Below are 27176 nucleotides of genomic sequence, written 5' to 3'. Positions count from 1 at the left end.
TCAGTGAGAGGCTCCTCTTTTTCCTGGCGAGAAATGAGGATCCAGTTTCATCTCACTGAAATCACGCATTCCGTGTCCTCCCTGCGCTTCTCTCAGGTGTTCACGTTTAAAATACTGGTCTGTAAAGGAGTGTCAGAAAGCCAGAGAAATATTACCTAATTCTGTATTTTAAAATGTATCCTCATTATTAACTTTAGACCATTACAATGAACTAGAAAGAGCAAGAAGCAAAATAATCAGCATTTTCTCCCAGGTATGTGTTGATACAGGTAACATTCCAAATGTAGAAATGTTCGGTTAAGATGATGGCGGGCTGGGGGCACATGCTTCATGCTTTTCCATCTTTTCTATGTGAATAAATGATAAAAACAAAGAGAGACAGGCAGTTGCATCAGTAAGAGGACCAAGGATGCTTGGGTCACATCAGGCCCTAGAAGACTTTCCACTTCCAAATGTTTACTAGGCCCCGGGACAGAATAGTAAAGTTAGATAGGATGGTGGAGGAAGCTACGCACTGGCCCACTCCCATCATGTGCCCCAACACTGATCCCCCTGGAGTCGGGTACTAGATAATTGGGGACAACCCATTGCTCTGGAGCCCCTTCCAATTAGCCAACCCACAGGAGCCCATAAACCTACCTAACCACACCCATTTATTAGCTGTCCCCAACAGCTTCAACTTGTCACCCTTCCCATGGTGCATCTCCCTGCATGGCTCCAACCTTCTCTTCAAAAAGTTCTGCCTTTCATCTATCAGAGTGTCAGTGTGTTGTGTCTGACCTCAAAATAATTTTTAGCCCTAGCTGGTTTGGCTCAGTGGATAGAGCGTTGGCCTGCGGACTAAAGGGTCCCAGGTTCGATTCCAGCCAAGGGCACAGGCTGGGATTGCGGGCTTGTTCCCCCCCAGTAGGGGTCATGCAGGAGGCAGCCAATCAATGATTCCCTCTCATCATTGATGTTTCTATTTCTCTATCCCTCTTTCTTCCTCCCTGAAATCAATAAAAAATGTATTTAAAAAATAATTTTTAAATCTTATAAAACAGTTAACACAGATGTGTCTCTTTAGATCTCACAGTGGCGTGTGCTACACCACAATAGCAAACATTTATCGGGCATCTCTTGGCACTAGAGCCTGTACGCTTGGTTATCTGAAATGGCATATATGTCAAGTTTAGTGCTTGAATAAAAACTGTTGTTCAGTTAATGCTAATCTCTATCTAAAATGTCAGACCTTATCAGAGTCTCAAGGTAGATGAAAAATAATGGGGGAAAGTAAACATGTATTAATGTTCCTATTGGAGTGTTATATAATAGGTGTTCCGTTTTAATAGTATTGAATACTAGATAATTATGGATCCAAATATGTGTCAAACTCTATTTCAGGACATTGACAGTGATTATATATTACTTACATAATCAGCAGTGTCAGTATTACTTAAGATAAATATATTCCCCAAATAAAGTATTATTATTTAAACTGAGGAATGAAACATCTTGAGACATACAGTAGTCACATCTATAATTTTCTTGTGTGCGTTGGCTAAAACAAAACAATGTTTTATTCTACAGATATTTCCTTGAATATGCAACAAACTTCTATTTTTCACTTCCGAATGCTCAAGCACAACTTGCTCTGTGACCTTTTCCATGATTCTCCCCTCCACCACCACCATCCTCTCCTCTCTCTTCCCAGATAGGATAGAACCAGTGGTGTATTGGTGAACTGGCTGGGGTGGGGGCGGGTGCTGACTAATTGAGACTGGCAATTTCTGTGATTTAAAATACTCCTGCCATGGACACGTGTAAAGATGGCTATGTTTAACAATCGGCTTGCAAATTCCTGAAAATTTAATGGCCTCTCGCACACTGTTGCAAGCCACTTTCTACAGGATAGAACTCTCCATCCTTTATTGGGCTATTGTTCCCTGCACATGCCCCATCATTAGCATTTTTCATGTTGTGTTTCAAATATGCTTTAAAAATGTTTTTATTGATTTTGAGAGAGAGAGAGAAAAGGAGAGGGAGAGAGAGAGAGAAACATCGATGAGAGAGAACCATTAATTTGTGCCTCCCGTGCACTGTACTGGGGATTGATCCAGAATTTTACTGTCTGTTTCTTATGTAAGACTATAAACATAGTGAGGGTAGGGATAATTTCTTGACCATCTTTGTATTCCTGGTTTAATGGTGTACTTCTTACTCTAAGGATTCAACATGATCATATGTAGTTTTCTAATTCCACCATAGTGTGAAGGTACTCCCTTAAATCCAGTTCTGAGCAAAGAAATTAAAGGCCACATCATTGCCCAGTAATGCATGTGGGCGGTAAACATGCTATTTCCTAGTGTTGGCAAGAGTCTCCACCTGTTGAATTAAGCACTTTAAACATTCAGCGAGACCCCTAGTTCTTCCCAGTGTCAGGAGGTTCTAATACCTAGAAATGAATATAATAGACATAGACTCCATCCACTTATATTAAACTCTTGTTGCGCCACCACCCCTACATTTAGGAGAAGTTTTATGCTTTGGATATTTGACTTCTTCAGTTCCATAGAGGAATCAAGTCTTACTAGCATTTCTTTTCCACTAACAAATTTTGAACTAATTTTTTTTTTGTGTGCCAATTTTCTTCTCTTTTCACAAAAGGAGCTGGTGGCTGGTCTCCACTTGTGTCAAACAAATACCAGTGGTTACAGATCGACCTCGGAGAGAGAATGGAGATCACTGCCGTGGCCACCCAAGGCGGATACGGGAGCTCCAACTGGGTGACCAGCTACCTCCTGATGTTCAGCGACAGCGGCAGGAACTGGAAACAGTATCGACAGGAGGACAGCATCTGGGTATGTGTCTCCACAGAACGCAGTCTCTCAGGGAAAGAGTACGGTCACCCCAAGAGACAGAATCTTTAGAATTAGAAAATATTTTTCAAGAGAAAATACAGTAATATTTATTTTCTAATACATTTTATGATCTAATTTGTGAAACTACTGAATTTTAATTTATTTCACAGAGTCCTCAGAAATTGAAAAAAATCTGATTAGTCCACTAAATAGTGTGAAAGTCTAAGAAATAAAACATGTATAAAAATATTTGTTTTTTTTCAATAATATAGCAGTTTTGTACTTTTTAAAAGGTTGGTCAAAAGAATTTATCTTTTATTTTCTCTGATGACTCTGAGATTTCTGAATAAGTCACACCCCCATTCCCAGTATATGGAGGTTTTTATAGATAATATTGGAGTATTTATTATTTTTATATATGATTTTTATATAAACCATTCTCTAGTGTTTTTAAAGTGGGTAAGTATGTAAAATGGTATGTTGTGTAGACAGTGGCACAGTTCCTATAAGAGAGAGATGGACAAGGAGGCAGTGTGTAAAAATGTGGGTGGTATTTATAGTTGACTGATTGTATATAAATGCCTGGTGGAAGAGGGAAGCTAAAGGAAGTTTGCTTGGTGGAGAAGCAAGGACTTCTTTGTTGGTGTATAAAAGTCTTAATATGGATCTTTCATTGGATAGGGACAACATACAGCAATCAAAGAACTATATTTTCTCCCTCTGGCTGAGCTGCCAGAACCAGAGAAAATGAGTAACTTAATGAAGCATCATTCTTAGCACACAGATAATTTGGAAACCTATTTGGGCACAGAATGATAATTTTCTTTGATCAGTCAACTGCCTTTCTTTTGAAACTTCCTAGAACTCCTTTATACATTATAAACGCGCTGAAGAAATGGACTATGATTCACTCACCTTTGTATCTCTGAAGCACTTGGTGGCCATTCCTTGCATTTTATTGATGTAAATTGAATTGAGAACTAGCCCTGTTCTTTCTCTAGAGAGAACAACAGTCGGGCTGGAAGAAGTTGTTTATTGGCATTTTTGAGAAAAGCTGCCTTTAAACCCAATGCAGGTTGAAGTTGTGTATAAGAGCGAGAATAACTGGATATTATGGTTGAATTAATTCCATGAAAATCATTCAAACTAGGGGTAAAATAAACAGCAATTATGAACCAATAACAATGAAAGTTTAATGAGCTATTTATTTTAACTAGGAGTTTGAATAGTTTTTTTTACTCTTTTTCTAAATTGAGCATTGGATTTTAAATTAGATAAGGAGTGGCAAAAACATGCTAATATTTAGCTGTGTTAAGTAAAATGTATGTTTTGACATTTTTAAAGATGGTAGATCAACCATGAAAATTGTTTTGCCATTCCTCAAGCTTGGGAAATGCCAAACCAAGACAGTGCCGTTTGCCTTTTTTGGTTACTCTTGTTAAAGGCGAGGTGCTGAGGCTGAAGTTGTGGAACAAATAATACCCTTACCTAATCCAAACCAATCCATGTAAGGACAAATGGCATCTAGCACAATTACCGGTCAAGGTAATATTTTTTAGTACGTACTGTCTTCACCTTTTGAGTGTGAGCACCCTGAAAATAGAGGCTGTACCTTCTAACCGTTCATCTCAGCATCATTTCCCAAGTCTTACCTGTACCTGGCATGTTGCAGGAAAATACTGTATGTTTTGTTGGATGAATGCATGAAGGAATGAATGAGTGAATGATGAATAAGTGAAATACATTTTTTGTAGGGTTCTTTTATGATCACAGTAACTAAAAGTGACTCCTCCTTTTAGTACATTTACATTGTACCAGTTGACTAAATTTAGAGTTAGGATGGTACATTTCTCTCTCCCCTATAAATTATGAACTTTTTATTTGTGAGGGAGGGTTTATCTTTCTCATCTTTGCATTTCTGGCCTTCATCACCCACTGTGGCACATGATTTTTGTTGAGTGGATTATGGAAAAAATGAATGAATGTATTTGAATACATTGATCTCCTAACGTGTGCTTAACCTTGTGCAAAATTCTGGGAGGTATTAAAAGAGCTCATGTTAATGTCAGGAAAGATAAAGCACGTCAGAGCAAATAAAAAATGATTCAGAGGAGCGTGCAAATATGAGGTACAGACTTCTAGAGGTTTGGAAATTGTCATAATAGGGAGATCACTGGGACTGAATTTGTCAGAAGAGCAGGGTTTACTTTGGTATTGAAAGAAGCATTATGACTTAGATTATGGAAGGATCAAGGAAACTATTCCAAGAAGCTAGACAAGTGTGAACAAACCATGGACATGAGAGATATCCAGTTTCCCATGTACTAACCAGTGAGACTGCTGGTCCCAATGGACTTTCAGGTGTGGGAAGGTCTGGATAATACTTTTGGATGTGATAACGAAAACTTATGGATAGCTTTGAATGTCAAGATCAAAATTAAGACTTGGTACATCAGTTACCATGACCACACATAAAATAGGTTAGGCTCTGGTGTAGATAGAACCACCCTAAATCTTCAGACCTTGGTGTCACACACACACACACACACACACACACACACACACACTCTTGCTACTCTTCATCCCGGGTGGGTTGCCGAGTTCTGTTCTCCTCCACACTCAGGCCTCACTCTGAGGGAGGCACACTTTGTGTGTGAACCTGCTGTTTGCCAAAGCAGGAAAAATGCAACTTGGTGACATTCTCACCAGAATAACACAGATCACTTCAATTTGGATTTTCTATTTCCGCCAAAGAACAATTTTCAATTAATGTACATAGTAAGGAATGTGGCATTTTACAAATATGTATTTCCTAACTTCTTTTTCTTTTCTGTATTTTTTTGGCCTAGTTTTTCTAGATATTATGGGAGCTATACAAATTAAACAAAACATGCCAATTTTCTTTAAGAGCTTCACAGTCTGCTCCAGATGATACAAATAAATCCACGAAAGAGACTTAGGAAACACATAAGGCATTACCCGAGTATGTGGTGGAAAGAGAAGAGATAACTGTTACAAATTTAGAAACAAATAAAATAAACCCATCAACATGGATTGAAATGCAGTGAGGATGCCTTGTTCTCTCCTTTGATCCCATTTCAAGCACTGGAGAAACAGACATCGGTGTACCTGAAAGAATTAATAAAACACCTGCTGCTTCATCCAAATAATCTTTAAAAAGAAGGGCAAAATATTGTATTTATTATCATACAATTCATATGCATGTTTCATAGAACTGTTAACTTGACAGATACATGATATTTTAAAAATTACACCTTAAAATATCTCTTCAGCATAAAATTTATAGTTCAGTGCTCATCAGTATACTTTGTACCAATGGCTTTACCAGATGGCATATAAATATTTTCCAAAAACTTAGAAAATGCAAGCCACTAAAGTGTTGTTCTCAAGTTGAAGACAGAATAAACTCCCTCACCATCTATGATCAGAAGACTTTTTTAAGTCAGTTTATTGTAAAGGATTGAAAAAGTAAAGGTAAGGTATAATTTTCAGTCATCTAAGAACAATTGCTGAAATTTCATGAAACTAGCATCTTAGAAATTATCTTAAGTAGATCCACATGTGCAGGCACTTTATACCTTGAGGCCAAACTGTTTACATTCTCTCTGGTACAGGCCCAGGATTCTTTCATGCCGCAGACTGTAAGGATGAGGAATGGGATGGCCCCAATTTTATGAATTATTTAAGGAAATATGATTGTTATGCACAAGAATAGTTTGCTTTTTTAGATAGATTTCAATTGTTTCTGATTTTTCAAACAAAAAATCTTTAGCATATTTCTAAAGTTAGTATGATTTTGTTTTTTAATTAGAAGTGTCTGTCGTTGAGTTTGGGTGGTGAAAGACATGAATCCCCTGTGACATAATCAATTGGATGGAAGTATCACCTGTCAGACGTTATTTATGTCATTACTATCCCTTGAATGATTGACTTGTTAACTCTAAGCCGCGCAGGGCAGAAACACTGCCTGCAAAGATTTAAACATGTATTTGTCTCCAGTCAACCCACTGGGTGGTTTTTGCAGGAAACCAGAGGAGGCAGAAATACAGGTGGAGGTGTGCTGTGAGCTTGGTGCACTCCCACCTTCTGAGATGCATCTCTTGTAGCCCTGTCCCTGTGGTGAGCCCTTTGTTGAATGACCTCAGCTACAACAGTTATTTGTGGTGATTGATGTAAAGTACAACAGTACTAATGCCACGTATGTCACGGCAACTCATCAAGCTTAATGCAATGCAGTACTTGCCTCAGTACTGGACAAATGCCTAGAGCTGTGGTCGGCAAACTGCGGCTCGCGAGCCTCATGCGGCTCTTTGACCCCTTGAGTGTGGCTCTTCCTAAGCCTTAGGAGTACCCTAATTAAGTTAATAACAATGTACCTACCTATATGGTTTAAGTTTAAAAAATTTGGCTCTCAAAAGAAATTTCAATCGTTGTACTGTTGATATTTGGCTCTGTTGACTAATGAGTTTGTTGACCACTGAGCATGCGTTAAGCTACTTCTGCCTTCCCAGGGAATCTCCCATTTATATTTATATTTAACTATGAGTTCTCCACCTTTTTGAAAATGAAAATGATTAACCTACTATTATGAGGTTAAAGGTGGCTGCATTTGGGTTTTTAATGTGAAATCAATCATGAATCGAAACAGTTTACTAGGTACCTTCTCTGTCAAGTAGTGTGGTTTCTTTCACCTTGTTGCATTTGTGCCCATTCGATTACATATTATGTCAGTCCCTTCTCATAAACTTCTTTGGACACACATATGGGAACTTTATATTGATATATAATATACAACTAATATGTGAATGCCTATGAATTGTAGGTACACATTATAACTATAGGATAAATGGTTATGTTGCTCCACATTCTTCAAATTGATCTGTCTCTAAGCAAGCAACTTAAAAATTGTTTGAAGAGAGTGAGTAGAGTTAGCAGTAAACTTGATTTGGTTTCTTCTTCAGACTGCACACTTACATTCAAGATCATTCTCAAATCATCAACCAGAGAATAACATGTTTTAAAACCATTTTACAACTTGTGTCTCACATTTTACCATGTGACAGTTCAGCCACAACAACATCATCCCTTTTCTCTATTCCTCTTGTCATTCCTGTGATGTGATGTCACTGATGTCTACTTGTGTCTTTCTCATTCCCCAGTCCCAGGAGGCTACATTTGTAGTTCTTCTCTCTTGGAAACAATTCTGTCCTTTTGAAATGTTTCTTTATTGTTCGTTAAAACCTAGACAACTGGGTCTTCTAGGAAATGAATGCGTTAGGCTCTCTTTCCTAGTTTTACATTTTAATTTCCAAACTTATCCAACATATTTTAATCAGAGAAGTGGATAAAAAAATATATAAAGCTAGAAAGCAGGAGATAAGATTTGGCATTAATACAATATAGTCCTTAAAAATCTAAGAGAATCTTACTATTTGTTATTTTTCTTAACTTTTTTAAAATCCTCACCTGAGGATATATTTTTATTGATTTTTGGAGAGAGAAGAGAGAGAAGAATGGGAGAGAGAGAGAGAGAAACATTATAGTGAGAGAAACATTAATTGGTTGGCCCTGCATGTGCCCCGACCAGAGATTGAACCTAAACCCACAAACTTTTGGTGTGTGGGATGACGCTCTAACCAACTGAGCCACATGGGACAGGGCAAATCTTACTATTTTTGTAAAAGATAATTCAATAATGTGCTTAACATAAAGGCGAAATTTAAAATCAGTAATTTATCTTCCTACATATAAATAATGAAGTAGACAATATAAAAGGAATACATGCTTCACTTATAATAGAACCAAGAATGAGTAAATATCAAGGAATAAACTTAAAAGTAAATGAAAAAGATATATGAAAATAATATTTAGAATATTAAGAATGTAAAAGAGTTCTCGATTAAATACAAGAACATAGCTGTTTGGAAATAGGAAACAATATTATAAAGCTACTCATTTTAACATGTATTTGTCTCCAGTCAAATAACCCACTGGGGGGTTTTAGTACAATAACCCATAAAAGCGGAATCATTCCTAATTTTCCATATAAATAGTGTATATGAGAAAGTAGATAAGTTAGGAAAAATAACAATGGTAAGAAGCATCTACATGCTAGGAAAATCTTCTAAATCTGTATTAATTAAAACATGATACTGGCACATGAAAATATCGTGGAAGGAACAAAATAGAAAATCCATTACTAAGTCCAAATACATTTAGGGATTTGCCTAAGATAGATATAGCATTGAAAATATGTAAATTAGTCAATATGGAACTTGGTAAGCTATAGCTTCTAGAAAATAATAACATTTTTATAAAACATTTTTATATCAAAATAGATTTCAGATTATTTGAATACTTAAAAACAATACAGACATAGAAAAGTATTAAAAGAATACACAGGACAACATATAGATAAAAGTATAATATTGGAAGGGGCATGTCTTTCTAAGCAAGAGAACCAAACCCAGATGCCATAGAGGAAAAGATGAAAAATTAGATAATATTGAGAAAATGCTAGGGAAAAAAGTAGCATAACAACATTAAAAGAAGGAGTATGAATTGAAAAATATTTTAGCCTATGTGATGGCAATGCCCACTTTGATTCACCAGCAGCGGTCTTAGACTAAGATCCATATTCAGACTGACTATGACTGATATTCATTCACCTGCAAGTTTATTATATAAGAAGGATAAAGGACAGGCAACAAACAGCATGTACAGCAACAGCGTTCTGGATGCTCAGTTATGCTGAAAGCTTCTAAATATGCCAACACCTTGAATTGGGACAAACATGGTCACAACAGACAAGGCTGAGTGGGTGGGACTACCACAGATCGGTAGAGCCATCAGCTCTAGGGTCCTCCATACCTTGCAAATGATGTAACTCTTTGGAGATACATGCCAACCCTGATCTCCAATGTACTTGCATCTTGTCAATCCCAAGTTACTTACTGATTACAGGGTATGTCTGTGGTTCCCAGATTTTACTGCACATTTTAATTCTGATTCCCAGGTAGCATCCAAGCCAATTAAATAATATTTGGGATTTAAAAAATGTTCCCAGGTGATTTAAAGTATGGGAACAATTGGATTAATAAATAAACAAACTTGACAATCAAGTACAGATTTTTGGTTTGGTAGAAACATAATCCCCCAATGCCAATTCATCTTAGATCCAGTATACATTATTTGAGTTTATGTTGCAAGAAGGATTTGGCTAAAGATCTAGTCTAGGCAAAACAAAAGGCTATATAACCTGATGTTAACTAACCCTGTCCTAATTTCTTTAGCATTTAAAGCTATGCGATAGCTATGTAAAGTTATTTAAATTTAAAATTTTATTAATAAAATGAAACAAAATTAAAAACAAAGTCTCTCAGTCATACTACCCACATTTTAAGTGCTCAGTAGCCAAATTAAGCTAGTGGTTACTGTATTAGCACACTCTTAGGACATCCATCAGCACAGAAAATTCTATTAGTACATATACAAAGCATGTTTTTAAAGTAATATAAAAAATTGAGTTTTATTTTGTTTAAAATATATACAGGCAGTTCATAGAAAGGAAAACATTTAAATATGTACAATTGTTCAACCTTATTCAATATTGAAGAAAAGCAACTTAAAACGAGTGTCAGGTAGCACCTCCTGAAAGAATGAAACAAATGTGAATCTTGGCACGACAGTGACCTGAGTTTCCAAGTTGTATATAAAAAATTAACGTCTTTTATTTTAATGATTTTGTATTAAATGTAATAGATGTTCTTAAAAAATTTTAACTACTGCATCAAAACCATGGCATTATGGATCCTACTGTTTAATAGGAAGAAGATAAAAATGAATTTTAAAGAGAAGCATTTTTAAAACAAGAAGAAAGAACATTTACTAAATACTTCTTATATGCCAGGCACTATTCTACATGTGTTATATATATTTATTCAACTCATTTTCACAACCTAGTGAATTAGGTACAGTGATGATGAGCAGTTGTATTGAAGAAAACTGAGGGCTGGTGAGGTTATTTTCCCAAGGCCACGTAGCTAAATGGGGCATGGTTTTGATCCCAAGAATCTAGCCTAAAAGTATTCCCTATGCAATATGTTCAAGTCTCATGTGTTAATGAAATCAACATTTGAAGGAGAACTCAAATGATTCAAGACTGGAAAACACTGCCATGGGCATGGTGAGAAAGGCACTTTCGAATTCTGCTGGTGGGAGGATACACAGGTCCAAACCCTTTAGAAGGTAATGCATGTTTTTAGTATATTAAAGGAAGGGAGTCCAGAACAATGTTGGTTAATGCTTAAAATCTATCCAAATATATAATTTACTCCAAAAAGCAACTGGGACAACTCCAAGGTTTATCCTGCAAGTTCACTTGCACTCTACAAAGGAAACACATGCAAGGATTTTCATTGCCTATAATAGCAAAATAACATTGATCTAATACTCTGGCAGTAGCTCACTTGCTTAAGTATATTATAGTACTTCCTCATCAATGGAATATTTTTTTCCTTTTCATTTTATTTCTATTTTTTTAAAAAACCTTTATTGTTGAAAGTATTACATATGTCCTCCTTCATCCCCCATTGACTCCTTCTAGGCTTCCCCAGCCGCGCTCCCTCCCCACAGACCTTCACCACCCTATTGTCTGTGTCCATGTATCCAAGTTCTTTGGTTGATCTCTTCCCACTCCCCTACCATCCCCCACCTTCCCTCTGAGATTCAACCGTCTGCTCCATGCTTCTCTGTCTCTGGATCTATTTTGTTCATGAGTTTATTTTGTTCACCAGATTCCACATGTGAGTGAGTCTTTCTCTGACTGTCTTATTTCACTTTGGAATGATTTAAGGCCATCAAAAACATGATATAAGAACATATTCGCCATTTCTAAGTGAATTTGTAGTGATCTATCATTTGGCACTAAAGAATGAATCGTAAGGAGTTAAGAGGAAGAGATGAGGGGCAATGGATAGAATATATGTTAATTTAATAAAAGCACAGGTAAATATTAGGTTATATGAAATTTCTAATGGGATAAGAAACAATTGTAAATTAAAATGAGTGTCAGGTAACACTTTCTAAAAGATAACAGAAGAGAATGGAGAGGAAATAGTCCAATTATTGCATTTTTAAGAAAATAGGTAATGGTTATTTCCTGCTTGTTATATGACATTATCTTCTATCATTTATTGATAATAGAAAGTCTATGGGAGTTATCAATATGAATCCTCATATATTTATTTTATTAGTAATTTAAAATATATGTTTATATTTATACAATGGTTGGGTGATCTTTGATCATTTTATGACAGAATAGAAAAACATCTTCATTCTGATAGTAAGTTGATCTTTGAGTCAGTGCCCAGTCAGAAAAGCAGAAACTACTCTGGGCATCTGAAACTGGGAAGTCATCATAGGAAATTGGATGCAGGTGATGGAAAAGCTGATCAGTCCAAGGTGTGGGGGAGGAAAGGGGAAGGGGAGGCAACTTAGAGCTTAGCAATAGCAAGAAGATGCTGTAACTCCAAGAGCTGGACTGATAATGAGAAGGTGGTACTCTCAGAACTTAGAGGCTGACATTGTTCATTTAGTTCTAGGACCATGGCAGGGCCTGCCCATTAGAGAATTATGGAAGCAAGGGGTGCCCATGGGGAGCTGGAGCTTTGTAAACAACAGCCCCTACCTAGTTGCTGCTTGAAGCAGAGCAAAAGAAGGAGAAATATCTTGGCTCCACCCTTCCTTTAACCCACCAATCTCTCTTTAGGGCCCAGTTGGAAGCTTGCTAACCCAGGAGCCTCATCTATATCACTCAGCCCTCCTGTGTCTCAGAACAGAACAGGGAAGCAAAGATATACATGGTTCTAAATGAAATAAGAAAATGACCAGTAGAGGCCTCAGAAGGCATGTTGCTAAGGACAACTCACCTCTATGAGCTGCTTTTTATTTCACTTACAGAATGAGGGTGCAGGTAGAATCCAAGCACTTAGTGGGTGATCTCTCATTCCTTTTCAGTTGTAAAATTGCATGCTTCCCCATCAACTCACAAAGAATGTAGACCAATAATATTTTAATACTGAAGAAATTAAGATTTTAAGATAGTAAGTCCTGCCGCTACGTTTGTTATCTAGTGCCGCGTTTATAACATTTTATATTTAACTCTCTTCCCTTCTGCTAATATTCATGAGTATGCAAAGCTGGCAAAAATGGTATTTCAATATATTGAAAGAAGGGAATCCATGGTGAAGAGGGAACCATTGGTTTAGGGTTATTTTTTAAAATATACCATTTACTCTAAGGCAGTAGAATGATGCTATCATTAATAAATTATGAATTCAATCCTTTGTTGTTTATCAAAACACTTACTGTAGTTCCAAGTATAGATTTGCTTTCTATGTGGGAAAGATCGCATTTGCTTTATTCCTCATCAAACATTTTGAAGATGAGTGTCAAGGTGCATTGCAGAGCACCAGGTAGAAGAGTGTATGTGTGGGTTCATACATTTCTGTTGTTGCTTCTGGGATGGGGCTATGACACGCATTTGGTGTATAAAAACCAGCAGGCTACTATATTTTATTGAAATGTTTTGCTTGGCTGGCAGACCTGATGGCTCTGTCCAGCTCTACACCTGGCAGATTTTATTGACAGCTTCCTTGTGTTCCACAGCTCCAATCTCAGATGCCTAATCATCACTCTTACGATATTCACCAAGTTTCACCAAGTCGTGCTCTTCGTTTATCTGAGGCAGGCTTGCTAAGTATTCTTCAATGCATTGCTTCTAGCCAGGGACTTCCAACCACTTACTCTCCAGTCCCCCTGCCCCGTCAGTTTTCCAATATTCACCAACTTGTATCTAGGGTCTTTATCTCCAAAGACATCTGCAATAGTGTTATTTCCAAGCAGTCTTTCTGGATTACGTTTCATGGTTTGTTATATATAACTTTAATTGACTGAATTTCAAACTCATTCGTGTATTTTTCATTTTGTTTCACTCTACTTATGTTTTCCTTTAGTCCAAATTATATACATGACATAAATAAAAACCCAAATGCTGTTGGCTAAAATGCATAGTATGTGTACTGTCTCCATTAAAAAGTTTAATCATTTCTTAATTAAGGTTATGAATTCCTAGTAGATAGGAACCATGCTTTCTATGCTTTAGAATAGATATTAATAATACCGTAAGAGTAAAAGGAAACACTTTTATGATTACTTCAAATCCAAAATGCAATAACCTGGTGATATGTGTGCTGCTTCACAATGCGGAGGTCTGTGTCTGTCCTGAGATGAAGGCGTGCATCTGATATTTGGTATAAATTGTAAAAGAAAACTCTTAGTCATAACAACCAGGACCTGAACCATATGGCGTTATCCATTCGTATTCCCAATTGCCTTTAGGGCTCATACCTCTAAGTTGGCATCGTCTGAGGTCTTCTCCCTCTATTGTTATCTGCGTGACTTACCCCTTTCAGAAATGTTCACAAAGGAAAATCCTTCGGGTGACTGAGAAGAGCCATGTTATAGAAACTATTCAGGTGTGAGGGCATTTGTCCAGAAGTGGCCGTGAGTATGAAGGGAGGAAAGAAAACACGAAACAAAAATACTAGGTAATCTTCCACAGAGCTGTGTCTATAAATCAGAGAGATGCAGTTCTAAAGAAATCATATTTGATTTGTATTCTGCAAATGAAATTTTTATTTGGCTTTGAACTCCTGTCTTCCATTCTCCGTTTCTTATTGTTATTATTAATCTCTCGTACTGAAAGGTTGTCTTCCTTTTGGAGCCTTGAACATTTTAAGTACTTAATAATAGGGCTCTTTTTCAATATGAGAGAGAGGAGAGAAAAATTGCTGGAGCAGTGAAAGAGGTCCTCAGGGAGCAATGGCTTTATTAAAATATGTCAGAGTTTTCATGAGTTGGGGGTGGCCTGGGGAATATCATTTTCAGGGAAAAACTTGTATTTATTTTAGCAAGTTTGTGGAGAGTTGTAGAAAACTGTCCCAAGAGCTACAAAGCTATTATGGTAATAGTGGTTCCATCTCTACTCCCTAAATAACAAAAGGTTAAAAATATTATTTTACTATGCCACGTTGGAAATAACTTTTCTATCCTTAGATCAGAATAAACATGTGAGTTAATGAAGCTCACAGTGATATTTGTGATGTTTAAAAATCTGCGTGCCAAAGATGCCGAGTAAATATAACGTTTACTGAAACATCTCTAAATGCGAAGGAATTGGTCTGTCCGTCTCCTTTTTTTCATAAAATCAAATCCTTTGGATACATGTATACACAACATTGGATTTCCATATGGGCTACTCTCACTTTCTTAGTTTGTACATTTAAATTCTTATCTTTTAATATTTAATCTATCTGAGCTGAATAAAGTATATACTTGATTATAGCACAGTTTTTTAAAAAAGAAATTTCAACCAATAAGAAAGTACATTTTGTGTGATTAGAACAGACGCACATTCATGAAAATACATTCCTTTGATTTCACCCTACTTTGAACATTGCATGGAGCTTCACACTGGAGTCATTTGTCCTGTGGGAAGCTGTGTGGTTTTCATGGTGGACCACACCATAGAGCAACAGCTGTCTCTTACCTCTGCTCCAGGGAAAGTCCCTGTGAATCGGCCTCTCCTCTCTTCCCTTCCATTGAAACCCACCATCCCCAGATTTCTGGATTGGAAACAGTAACATGTTTGGATCTGATAATCTGGGGCAAGGGTAGCAAACACCATCAGCACACTGTCTTAATTTCTGTATGCCTGCTTTAGTGGCTTTCTGGAAACAATGGACCTATTTCTCATATCTGAACCTAGAGTGATTTGATTAGTTGGAATGTTAAATCAGGTCCAGTTCAAAGTACCAGAGCTATAGGACACAAAAAGACTAGAGACTATGGATGGCAGTTAAGGATGTCATTTTTGTTATCAGGTAGTATGCCTTCAGATGCAGGCTCCATCTCTTACAAGCTATGTGATTTTGGGCAAGTTGCTTTTACCTTCTCTGCAAAGTGGGCATGGCAATAATACATTTTTTGAAAGAATGTGTATGTGAAATTAAATGCAGAAAAAAATGAGGAGGATGAGGAAGAGACGGGAAAGAGACAGAGAAAAGGAGGGAGGAAGGAAGGAAAGAAAGCAGCTTTGCAGAATGAAATGCAAATAAAATACCTCGTGCAACATTAACAACAGATCTGATGTTATGAGCAATTCAGCTAACAGGTGCAACAGGTGAGAATAAGTGGCTGACTGAATGCAGTGGGTTTTGGAAAGGCAGCATGATAAGGAGAAGGGGCGAGGACATGGCAAATACTCTTCCCAGTAGTTTGGCTGTGTAGAGAAGGGGAGTGGAATGGTGATAAAGAGACAGGGATGAGTGATGCATAGACAGATAGAGGATTTGTAAGTGGAGAAACTTGAGCAGGATTATAACTTGAGTGGTTAAGCCCTTTGAGGTCCAGAGGTTGGACATGAAGGTGATTCCAGAGTAGGTGGTGGAGCAAGGGAATCCAGATCACACTTGGCTTTTAAGAGAGGCATATCTTCTTATGAGAGTAGAATAAAAAAAGTAAATCTGGGTAGAACAGTTCCTTGATGTACAAAAGTTCCCGTATTTACTGAGAACAAAGAGGGAGAATTGAGAATGGAGCCAGCTAGGAGAATTCCAAAATAGCACCGAGAGGCCATCTTGGGCTGGAGACCATGAATGGGACATCTGAGTGCCCTATCGTTTGGCTTTCTCCAACTGTAGGCAGCCGCCCGTTTGCAGGAGCAGAGGACATAGATTCTTAGTTTGAACCAGGGATGCAATATTTAGGGACACTGTGGTGGGAGGACATGAGGACAAGGACACATATGGGCTGGCAAGAGCATAGAGGGAGGAAAGTACTGTAGGGTTAACACCGTGTAAGGGGGTGAAACCAAGGGGGTGCTGATGGAAGATTGCATCAGTCAGAATTCTCCAGAGAAACAGAACCAAGAGGATGCATATAGATTTATTTTAAGGAATTAGCTCATGTGATTGTGGTGGTTTGGCAAGTTCAGAATCTACAGGATAGGTTGGAAGGCTGGAGACCCTTCAGTTTGAGTCAAAAGAAGTGTGTTGGAAGAATTCTCTCTTTTTCTGATGAGGTCAGTCTTTTCTCTAGTAAATGATTAAATGAGGCCCACCTACATTATGAAGAATAATCTGCTTTATTCAAAAGTCTAGTGATTTAATTCTCAATCTTATCTTAAAAAGTACCTTTAGAGAAACATTTATAATAATGTTTGACCAAATGTCTAGGTACCATGGCTTAGCCAAGTTGACACATAAAATTAACCATCACTGAGATGGAAGGAGTCAAAGAAGGGTGGAGCTACTAAGGCTGAAAAGCAAATAAGAGTGGGAGGACAGGAGTGAGGGGGCGGAAGGGATCTAGTGTTCTAGGATCAAAGAGTTTAATATAAGCATTTACTATTTCAGAGATGGTACAATCACAGGAAATAATTAAGGACCAAGGTGTGGGCAGGGAAGTGTTGAAGAGAAGCATGTGAAGGTCCTTTAAGTCCAGGGTGTGTGTTTTGTGTGTCATCCAAAGGATGTTGAAGTAGAGAGTTACTGAGAAGACTGTGATGAATAGAAGGGAAAGACATCCTAGGTCCTTATATTATTCTGGAAAATGTCAAAATGACCCTGTGTATTTAGGACTAGATGATATCTCTTTGTCTCCTTCCCCTCTCCTCCTTGTCCTCCGCATTTTCTTCTGCATTTAATTTTCACAGACATTTTCTCAAGAATGTATTATTGCCATGCCCACTTTGCAGGGAAGGTAAAGGCAATTTGCTCCAATTCACATAGCTTGTAAGAGATGGAGCCTGCATCTGAAGGCATGCCATCTGACAACAGAGATGACACCATGTGGTTTGGAAGAGGACCCAGGCTGAGAGAGGCAGAATTTGCTATAACCATCTAACGTTCATTAAACAGAAGGAAGGTGTTTTTTCTCTCCCTTTTTTTCTTTTGTTGGCTTATTTTCATGACAAAGAAAGAAAAAATTATATATAGTTGACAGAAGACATAAAAATACTTACTGACTCCATGAAAGTACAGCATTTGGGAGAAGTGACCAAACTTCACTTTAGGTCCCAAAGTGCTAATTTGGATTTCATGGGACATGCTAATCTCTTTTGGAAGCAACCTCACAGACACACCTAGAAATAATGTTTCCCCAGTTATCTGGGCATCCCTTAGCCCAGATAAGTTGACACGTAAAATTGACTATCATAGATACATGCCTTTCATTCTGTATCATTCCTTGGCTGTTATAAGGTCTAATCAAGTTTTGAGCTGTACTTTCTGTTCCTTAACAAATCACCCCAATTCACAGGAAGTTGTGGGAAATAGGAGAAAATGCAATAGTATCATAATTTTTGGAACTGACTGTGGAAGGCATCCCAGGGGAGTTCACAGATCTTGAAAGAGAATGAAATTAACAGGAACTCTTAACACCTTACCTTTCCTAACCACAGTCTAGAGTTGGATAGTTTTCCGCTACTAGTTTGCATTCTGTTTACAGTTTTCCATTAAAAATGTAAGTTGTAAAATTTGTTTCTCATTTAAACTTTCTTTGGAGTTGGTGTTGGTTTTACTTTCTGTCTTTTTTCCTTTAGGATTTTAGCTGAGTCAATTTAAAAATCTTCCACTCTTACTGATTTTGTCTTATTTTTGCCAATCTACCTTGTAGATTGCAGCCAGAGGTCACACCCTAATCACTCAGGTGCCATTTTATCATTCATGTGAGATGCATCTATTAATCATGTTTTTGCTCCCGATGGAACTGGGGATTAGTCAAGCTGTGACATTTTCTTTTGAGCGACTTCCTATATTCTACTTCTGATTTAGTAGTTATGTGCACACATCAGTTTCAATCATTGCTGACGGATCTTAGCTGGTTCTGACCAGGACAGTGGTCCTCATCTTTTCTCTAAATTGATTCATGGATGTGTAATATTCTGGCTTCTTGTTCTGTACCTGGGTTAATGATTTGTGAAGGATTTCTCTATGCTTAAGTTCAGATTTTAAAAGATATGCTTAACATCTATACACATAATGCTGTACATCTTGATGACCTCAGGGTGTGAAGCCCTTGACTCTGAGTATATTTGTCTATCTAGTTTAATGACATAAAAGTTTCTATAGCACATGCTTGATGTAGGAAGTCAGAATTATGTAGTAAATGTTTGCTTTTCTTTTTTTCCAGAAAAATATTCTATCAACCGAAACTCAGGTTTACTGCAGTATTTCAAGACATTCTAGGTCTATTATGTTATTCTGGAAAGTTTTTTTGAAGTGACCCTATGCATTTAGGACTAGATGACATACACTATAATTGATCTTAATTTGAATAAGATAGAATATCTAGAGGGTTGTGGCACCTAATATGGAAATCAGGTGGGGTTTAGGGTGGTGACAGGTACCTATGGTTGCTGAGGGGATCATGCTGTTCTGGCCTGAGTGTGCAGGCCTAGGGTTTGTATATGCTGATCAGTTGCAGGCCTGTCTTTATCATGTAATTTGGTCTTTGTTTCATTGATGAAAATAACATTAGAAACCAAGTTCCATGCTTTTCTTCAGATGGCAAGGTTACTTTGAAATCAGTGTTGCTCCACATTAAGGGGAAATGACAGGTGCATTTTGTATTTTGTAATTTTTCTGTTTTATCTCCATTTTTAAAGTGCGCACAGCTATATGAATACACTCAAGCAGAGTAACAATAAGATGGCCATGAGATGACTCTGAAACTGAATGTGATTAGAGGGATTTTTTATTATCTTGAAAACACTCATAAATTGCTAATTTGAGATACAACTTCTAAGTAGCCAAAGAGCTGTATTCTTACCACCAGACAATGCTTGGAACAGAACAACATGTACTTGAATCACCCATAAATATTTAAAGTTTCGGATGATGTGGCACTTACCAAGGAGAGAGCTAGTGTGTGCTCAGAAAGTAATGCACATACAGGAGGTTCTTTCTCACCACAAGCATCAATACATGCACCTTTAGGATGCTGAGAAGAAATGATGACTCATCATGAACTCAGTTGCTTTTGTCTAAGGTAGATGTCTGCTATGACAATAATGATTATATTATTATTAATTACTGACCGCCCCTGGATCTTGTCTTCTGTTATTCCCCTCTGTGAAAATGCTCTGCACTTTCCCAAGTTTTTCTCTATCCCCTGGAATCTCTTTTCTCTGTTGCCTATTGCCATTTCCCCATAGTTACTTTTTTCTAAACTTTCTCAGCAAGTTCTCAATACTTTCATGCTGTCTTCCTTAAAGTGCATTTTATTGGTCAAGCTGAATTTTAAAATCTAACATTTAATGCAAAGAACCTTTTATTGTAAGTTGACATTTTCTAAAACCCACCAGTTCCTAGACACATTAACATAGAGGCCAGTCACATGCTTTTGGAGTGAGTCCCCAAAGCTGACACTTAAGACAGACACAATAGCCTCCCTATCCCTCCCGAGTCCTTTCCCAGAAGAGACTCTGAGAGATGTATAGTTCTCTCATGCGAAGCCATAATAATAATTCTGGCATTGCCCGGCCGGCATGGCACTGTGGTTGAGCATTGAGCAGGAGGTCATGGTTCGATTCCTGGTCAGGGTACATGCCTGGGTTGCTTGCTTGATCCCAGTGGAGGGTTGTGCAGGAGACAGTCAGTTGATGATTCTCTCTCATCATTGATGTTTCTATTTCTCTCTCCCTCTGAAATCAATAAGAAATATGTTTTTAAAAAAGTGTGTCCCTAGCCAGTTTGGCTCAGTGGATAGAGCTTTGGCCTGTGGACCAAAGGGTCCCGGGTTTGATTTCATTCAAGGGCACATATCTTGGTTGCAGGTTCTCTCACGTTGATGTTTCTCTCTGTCTTTCCCTCTCTCTTCCACTCTCCCTACAAATCAATGGAAAAATATCCTTGGGTGAGAATTAACAAAAATAAGTAAATAAATAAATTCTGGCATCATGCTAGTGGAAGGAAAATGCAGGTGGTCAGTGATACCTGAGAAATTAGTCTAGAAAGGGCTCCAAAATTTACTCTAGGATATCCTGGGCTCTATTTTACCTTTCTTCACAGGATCATCACTTTCATCTGGATGATCGTTGGAGGGTGAAGACCATATAAAATGATTAACATATGGTTTACCTCTACCCCTCACACTTGTTTAATTACCTTGACAAAGACAAGGTGAAGAAAATGGGAAGGTTCTATTAGTACTTATTTAAATAAAGGGAATGGAAATAGACACATATTTACATAATTGTTTATATTTTTCAATAAATGGGAGGATAAGCAAGAAAATTTTTAAAATGTTACTTCTATGATAATTTATAGGGAGAAGGATGGCATAGGGATAGAAGCCAGACTTTTCTGAATATACCTTGTTTTTTTAAAATTGACTGTAAACCAATCTACATAATTTAATAATTACACAACAAAGTTAAATAAAATTTAGAAAGCTATTTCTAAAAATTAAAAGTAAAATGAAACAAATGAGACTTTATGTTGAGTCCAAAGCATAAGCACACAGAAGAAACTTATTTTAAGGGACTTTAAAACACAGTGATTTGTGTGTCCTCATTGAAAAAAAATTAAATTTATTTCAATAATAACATTTTATTAATGAATGGCATTAATTATATTTTATTTAATATACTAGAGGCCCAGTGCATGAAAATTCGTGCCCTTGGGGGGTCCCTTAGCCTGGCCTGTGCCCTCTCACAGTCTGGGACCCCTCAGGGGATGTCCACCTGGCAGCTTAGGCTGCTCTCTGGGGAAATGGGCCTAAGCTGGCAGTCAGACATCCCTCTGTCAGTCGGGGAACTCTCAGGGGATGTCTGACTGATGGGTTAGGCCCCCTTCCTCCAGGAGCGGGCCTAAAATGCAGTCAGACATCCTTAGTGCTGCCGAGGAGGTGGGAGAGGCTTCCACCACTGCCACTGCACTTGCAGCCTTCAGCCTGGCTTGTGGCTGAGTGGAGCTCTCCCTGTGGGAGCACACTGACCACCAGGGGGCAGCTCCTGCATTGAGCTTCTGCTCCCTGGTGGTCAGTGCACATCATAGTGACAGTTGTTCCTGGTCATTCTGCCATTAGGGTCAATTTGCATATTACTCTTTTATTATATAGGATTACATTATGACTCAAACATTCTGATAAAACAGTTAAGTGATTGTATTAATATTATCAGAAATCATAATTTCAGTATAAGAAAAAAACTTAAAATGTGAAGAGGTAAAGTAAATATTCTGCAATAAATTTGAATTGGCTTTATCAGTATGAGCTTCAGATATATTTTCTCTTAAGGAAAATAGAGCTATTTATAGTTGTGCCTATGATCAATTTAAATCAGTGATCTACCTTAGCACCTCAATTGTGGACCCCAAATATCAGCTATATATATAAAAGCCTAAGCGATCATTCGACCGTCTGACTGGTAGCTATGACGCACACTGACCACCAGGGGCAGATGCTCAACGCAGGAGCTGCTGAGCTGCGGTTACTTGGCAGCTGTGGTTTTCGGATGACGCACCTGGAACCAGAGAGGAGGGAGCCCGGTTCCAGGTTGCGTCACCCGAAAACTGACCTCTTGCAATCCAGGACCCCTCAAGGGACATTAGAGAACTAGTTTCGGCCTGGTCCCTGCAGGCCAGGCAGAGGGACCCCACCTGTGCACAAATCCGTTCACCAGGCCTCTAGTTTTACTATAAAAGGACCTAGGGTTCCTTGTGGAAAATGGCTGAATCCAGAACTGGGATGTAAAATGTACAAAATAAGTCTCTAATATTGTATTCCAGAAAAATAAGATTTTATCAAAGAATACTGGATTCTTGCCAGAAAGACTCAGGTAACAACTGGCCAAAATGAGACAATTAAAACATTAATAAGAATAATGCCAGAAATGGATTAAAGCACCAAGTAAGTTAAACATTCATGAATTTATAAGTATATGAAAATATCCTTATCACCATCATTAAAAGATATTAGAGAATCAATTTATTATTCTGATTGGTTCATAGAGGAAAAATCAAGTATTTTTCTACTTTTTCTGATTCAGCTGCATCTCACACTAATCAAATATTTGATGAAAGGAAGTTTCTCTTTACAGAAGTATTCTAGATTAAAAAAAGATATTTTGGAAGGGATGATGGAATCAGAATAGCACCATTTTATAACCTCCAATGAAATAATGTACTTAGAGAATATCAGTAATCGCTAGCATCATAAAAAAAATAACACAGAGAACACTAGGTATAATGCATCTCCTGATGGAAGTATATAACATGTCCTTTGTAGAATTCTTGCTAAAATGTCAACCCTAATCAAATCAAGCCTCAAAATCTACCTACAAGTTTATAAGCACTATAGGAACAGAAGGACATGTCACATGACACGATAGAGAGGCAATCAGCAAACTATGGAAAATATGATAAATGGCCAGGCGTTGCCAATAAACAAATTTAAAGAAAATGAAAGGGAAAGTGATCCATCGGTAAAAAGAAATTTAAAAGAAACAACCAAATGCATTTGTTGAAATGCTTTATATCCTGATTTGAACAATATTGCATACACATGCACACACACAGGCACATACACTTTCGGTAGATAAGCAATTATCACAGGATGTTGATAACATTACAGAACCATTGCCAACATTTTAGGTGTTTATATTAAATTGTTTTTTGTTTCAAAAGGAATTCTTATCCCTTAAAGATATATTTATGCATGAAGTAATACGATGGCTGAGACTGAATTTATAATAATCTAGTAGGTAAAGTGATGAATTGGGAGGGGACATGGCTATAGATGAAATAAAATTGACTGTGGGTTAGCAGTCTGTGAAGCTGGATATGGGTGACTTTTATTGCTCTTTTTTCCCCTACTTGGGTATATGTTTGAAAATGTCCATAATAAAATTTTTAATGCCAGATAATCATTTTCTCCTCCTTAAATTTTTAATAGCTAAGGTTTCCATTCTTACACAGTGTAATTTTACTTGCAATAAGACTGACAATATGAACATCATTAGGACCAAGTTGAATATAATATCAAGATTAATGGGAGTTTGGTTGCCTCAGTCAGCGATGAAAGGAGGAGATCCAGACCCAAGTGAGGCCAGTTCTGCTAAAGGAGCAATCAGGTTGGGTGTGGGGTTGGAGGAGATGAAAGCATGCTGCTACCAAGAAATAGAGAAAAGGAGAGCATCATGCTAAGTGAAATAAGCCAGTCAGAGAAGGATAAGTATCATATAATCTCACTCATTTGTGGAATATAACGAACACCATAAACTGATGAACAAAAATAGATCCAGAGACATAGAAACATCAAACAGACCATCAGACCTCAGAGGGAAGGCAGGGGAGGGTGTGTGTGTGGGGGGTAAGAGATCAACGAAAGGACTTGTATGCATGCATATAAGCATAACCAATGGACACAGACAGTAGGGGGGTGAGGGCATGTGCTGGGAAGTAGGAGTGGCCAGGGAGAGGTCAATGGGGGGGGGGGGGGAAGGAGACATATGTAATACTTTCAACAATAAAGAATCTATATATATATATAAAACCCTAATATGCAAATAGACCAAATGGTGGAACAACCAAATAACCAGTTGCTATGATGTGCGCTGACCACCAGGAGGCATGCGCAGAACATAGCGGGATGGTGGAGCAGATGAGCGGGGGCCCAACCTGATTGCTCCTGTAGCAGACCAAGGCAGGGCACTGGTCGCTGTCACTGGGGCAAGCCTCTGGTGGTTACTGAAAATCCTTTGCTCACCGCTCGCACCTGCTGCCAACACACAGCACTGGCCCCGACCGCTCCGCGCTGTCGGCGGGTGCGAGTGGCAGCTGCCAGCCCCAATCGCCGCTGAAGGCTTCTCCACCTCCCCCTGCTCCTGAGGGGGATTGGGGCATCGCTCGCAACAGCTGACAGCACCAGCCCTGCTCGTACCTGCTGCTGGCTCCAGGCCCAGTCACTCCATCAGTGTATGGGAGCAGGGATGCTGGTAGTTTAATAATAACAAAAAAAAAAAAGAAATAGAGAAAAGGAAGGAAAGATCTTACGGAGAAGAAAAAGAGAAAGAAGGGAAATAAGGGGGGTAAGGGAGCCATATCTTCTCTTCCTTCTCCAGCCCCACACCTCAGTCTAAATGATGCCTGAGCCCAAAGGCCACATAGCTTTGCCTGTGACTCACTTGCTCTTCACCTTACCACACTTGGAGAGTGTGAGGCAGAGAGGAGCTGATGAGTAGGAGCTTAACAGTGGCATATATTCCTTCACTCTTCTCTCAGGAACACTTGTGGAAGGTGATTGGAAGTGGTCACGTTAGCCAAGCTTTATAATAACCTTGAAATAACCTCATCTACATTCTTGTAAGCTTTAAAAAATAACTTCAAAAGCATACATGTATGCATAACACATTTCCTACAAGATTTTCTCTTATTATAATTAATCAGTTCTGTTGTTTTTATCCCTCTAATATACTTAATAAAAGGTAAAATTGGAAATGGTAACAACAGCTCATGTATTTCATGCAATATATGAGCTACATTTAAAGTGTGTATTTAATTTTTTTAAAAATCAATGATTTCATTTGTAGTCACCATTCAACCAGCTACAGTATTTTAAAATAGTCTAAGGCATAAATATAGTGAACATACATATGTGAATTATTCTGACACTTGACAGGTGCAACTTGTCAAGTGTGAAACAGCTTATATGTAAGAGCATAATTACTAGCATAAGTCTTATTTTAAAAATGGTCATTGGGGTGACATCTATATATATAAAAGCCTAAGTGACCATTTGAATGTTTGACCATTGGACCGGTAGCTATGACACGCAATGACCACCAGGGGCCAGATGCTTCGACCAGTAGGTTAGCTTGCTGTTGGGGCCCTGTTGGCCCCGAATCTGGTTCACCCACACCAGATTCCCTTTCAATGTGCACAAATCCATGCACCAGGCCACTAGTTGGTTAATAAAATTATATAAGTTTCAGGTATACAATCCTCTAATACATCATCTGTATATTGTATTGGGTGTTCACAACCCTAAAACAAGTCTCCTTCCATTACCATTTACCCCTCCATGTCCCCCTCCACCTCCCTGCATTCCCTATCCCCTGGCAGTCCACATTGTTGTCCATGTCCATGAGTTTTTTTCTCTTTTTCCCCTTTTTTGCTCAATCCCTCCACCCCCAACACCTCCTCACCACCACCATCAGAGCTGTCTGCCTACTCTCTGTCTATGAGTCTGTTTCTATTTTGCTTGTTAGTTCAGTTTGTTCATTAAATTCCACATATGAATGAAATAATATGGCACTTATCTTTCTCTGACTGGCTTATTTCACTTAGCATAATACTCTCTAGGTCCATCCATGTGGTCACAAAGGATAAGATTTCCTTCTTTTTTTACAACTGAGTAGTATTCTATTGTGTAAATGTACCACAGCTTTTTTTTAGCTATCCCTCTAAATCTTTAAAGATAATTTTAATGACATAATACATTTTGTATATTTGCCTTGATGCTTTCTCCAAATTTTTCCAATTTACTTGAAGTAGCAAGAGTTATACAATAAATACAGTTCATTCTCTTTATTCATGATAATTCTGTTTTATACAGTCTCTTTGAACGCTGAATTAGCAAATACTGAATCACTGTTCCTCAGGGAAATACAGGCTTAGGTTTCTGCAAGCCTCTGGTCACATTTCATCAACCAATCAGTGTATAACCTGTTCTGTGTGTGCTTCTGTTTAAAGACACCTTACTTAATGTAGATTGTTGATGCATTAACCTTGAACTCATGGCCAACAGCAGTGTAACTCATGCCTGAATGAAGCATATTTAACATACATATTTCTCTGTAAGACTCCTCAGAGTCTTGCACTTATGAAGACTAGCTAGCCTTGCACTTATGAACACTAGATAGCACTAATGTGTAGGGACCCTTTTATTTTATTTTTTATTTTTTAAAATATATTTTATTGATTTTTTACAGAGGGGAAGGGAGAGGAATAGAGAGTTAGAAACATCGATGAGAGAGAAACATCGATCAGCTGCCTCCTGCACACCCCCTACTGGGGATGTGCCCACAACCAAGGTACATGCCCTTGACTGGAATCGAACCTGGGACCCTTCAGTCCGCAGGCCGACGCTCTATCCACTGAGCCAAACCATTCAGGGCCGTAGGGACCCTTTTAAATAGCAAAATCACCAACAAAAAAGTACAAATGTGAAAATGTGACACTGCTAGACCAG

General features: G+C 38.1%; 1 protein-coding gene across 1 annotated transcript in view; it reads left to right on the top strand.

The window, feature by feature from the left end:
* Window positions 1-27176, top strand: part of CNTNAP4 (contactin associated protein family member 4) — a 239836-nt gene that overhangs the window by 67908 nt on the left and 144752 nt on the right. Inside the window, exon 3 of the mRNA XM_070398223.1 lies at window positions 2647-2840. Within this exon, the coding sequence (XP_070254324.1) occupies window positions 2647-2840 (194 nt within the window). The remainder of the gene's footprint in view (window positions 1-2646; window positions 2841-27176) is intronic.

The sequence above is a fragment of the Myotis yumanensis genome, unplaced genomic scaffold, assembly GCF_028538775.1.
Source record: "Myotis yumanensis isolate MYYU_CA2020_CCGP unplaced genomic scaffold, mMyoYum1.0.hap1 SCAF_18, whole genome shotgun sequence".
In the NCBI taxonomy this organism is placed as follows: Eukaryota; Metazoa; Chordata; class Mammalia; order Chiroptera; family Vespertilionidae; genus Myotis; species Myotis yumanensis.
This window is presented reverse-complemented; position numbering and strand designations above follow the sequence as displayed.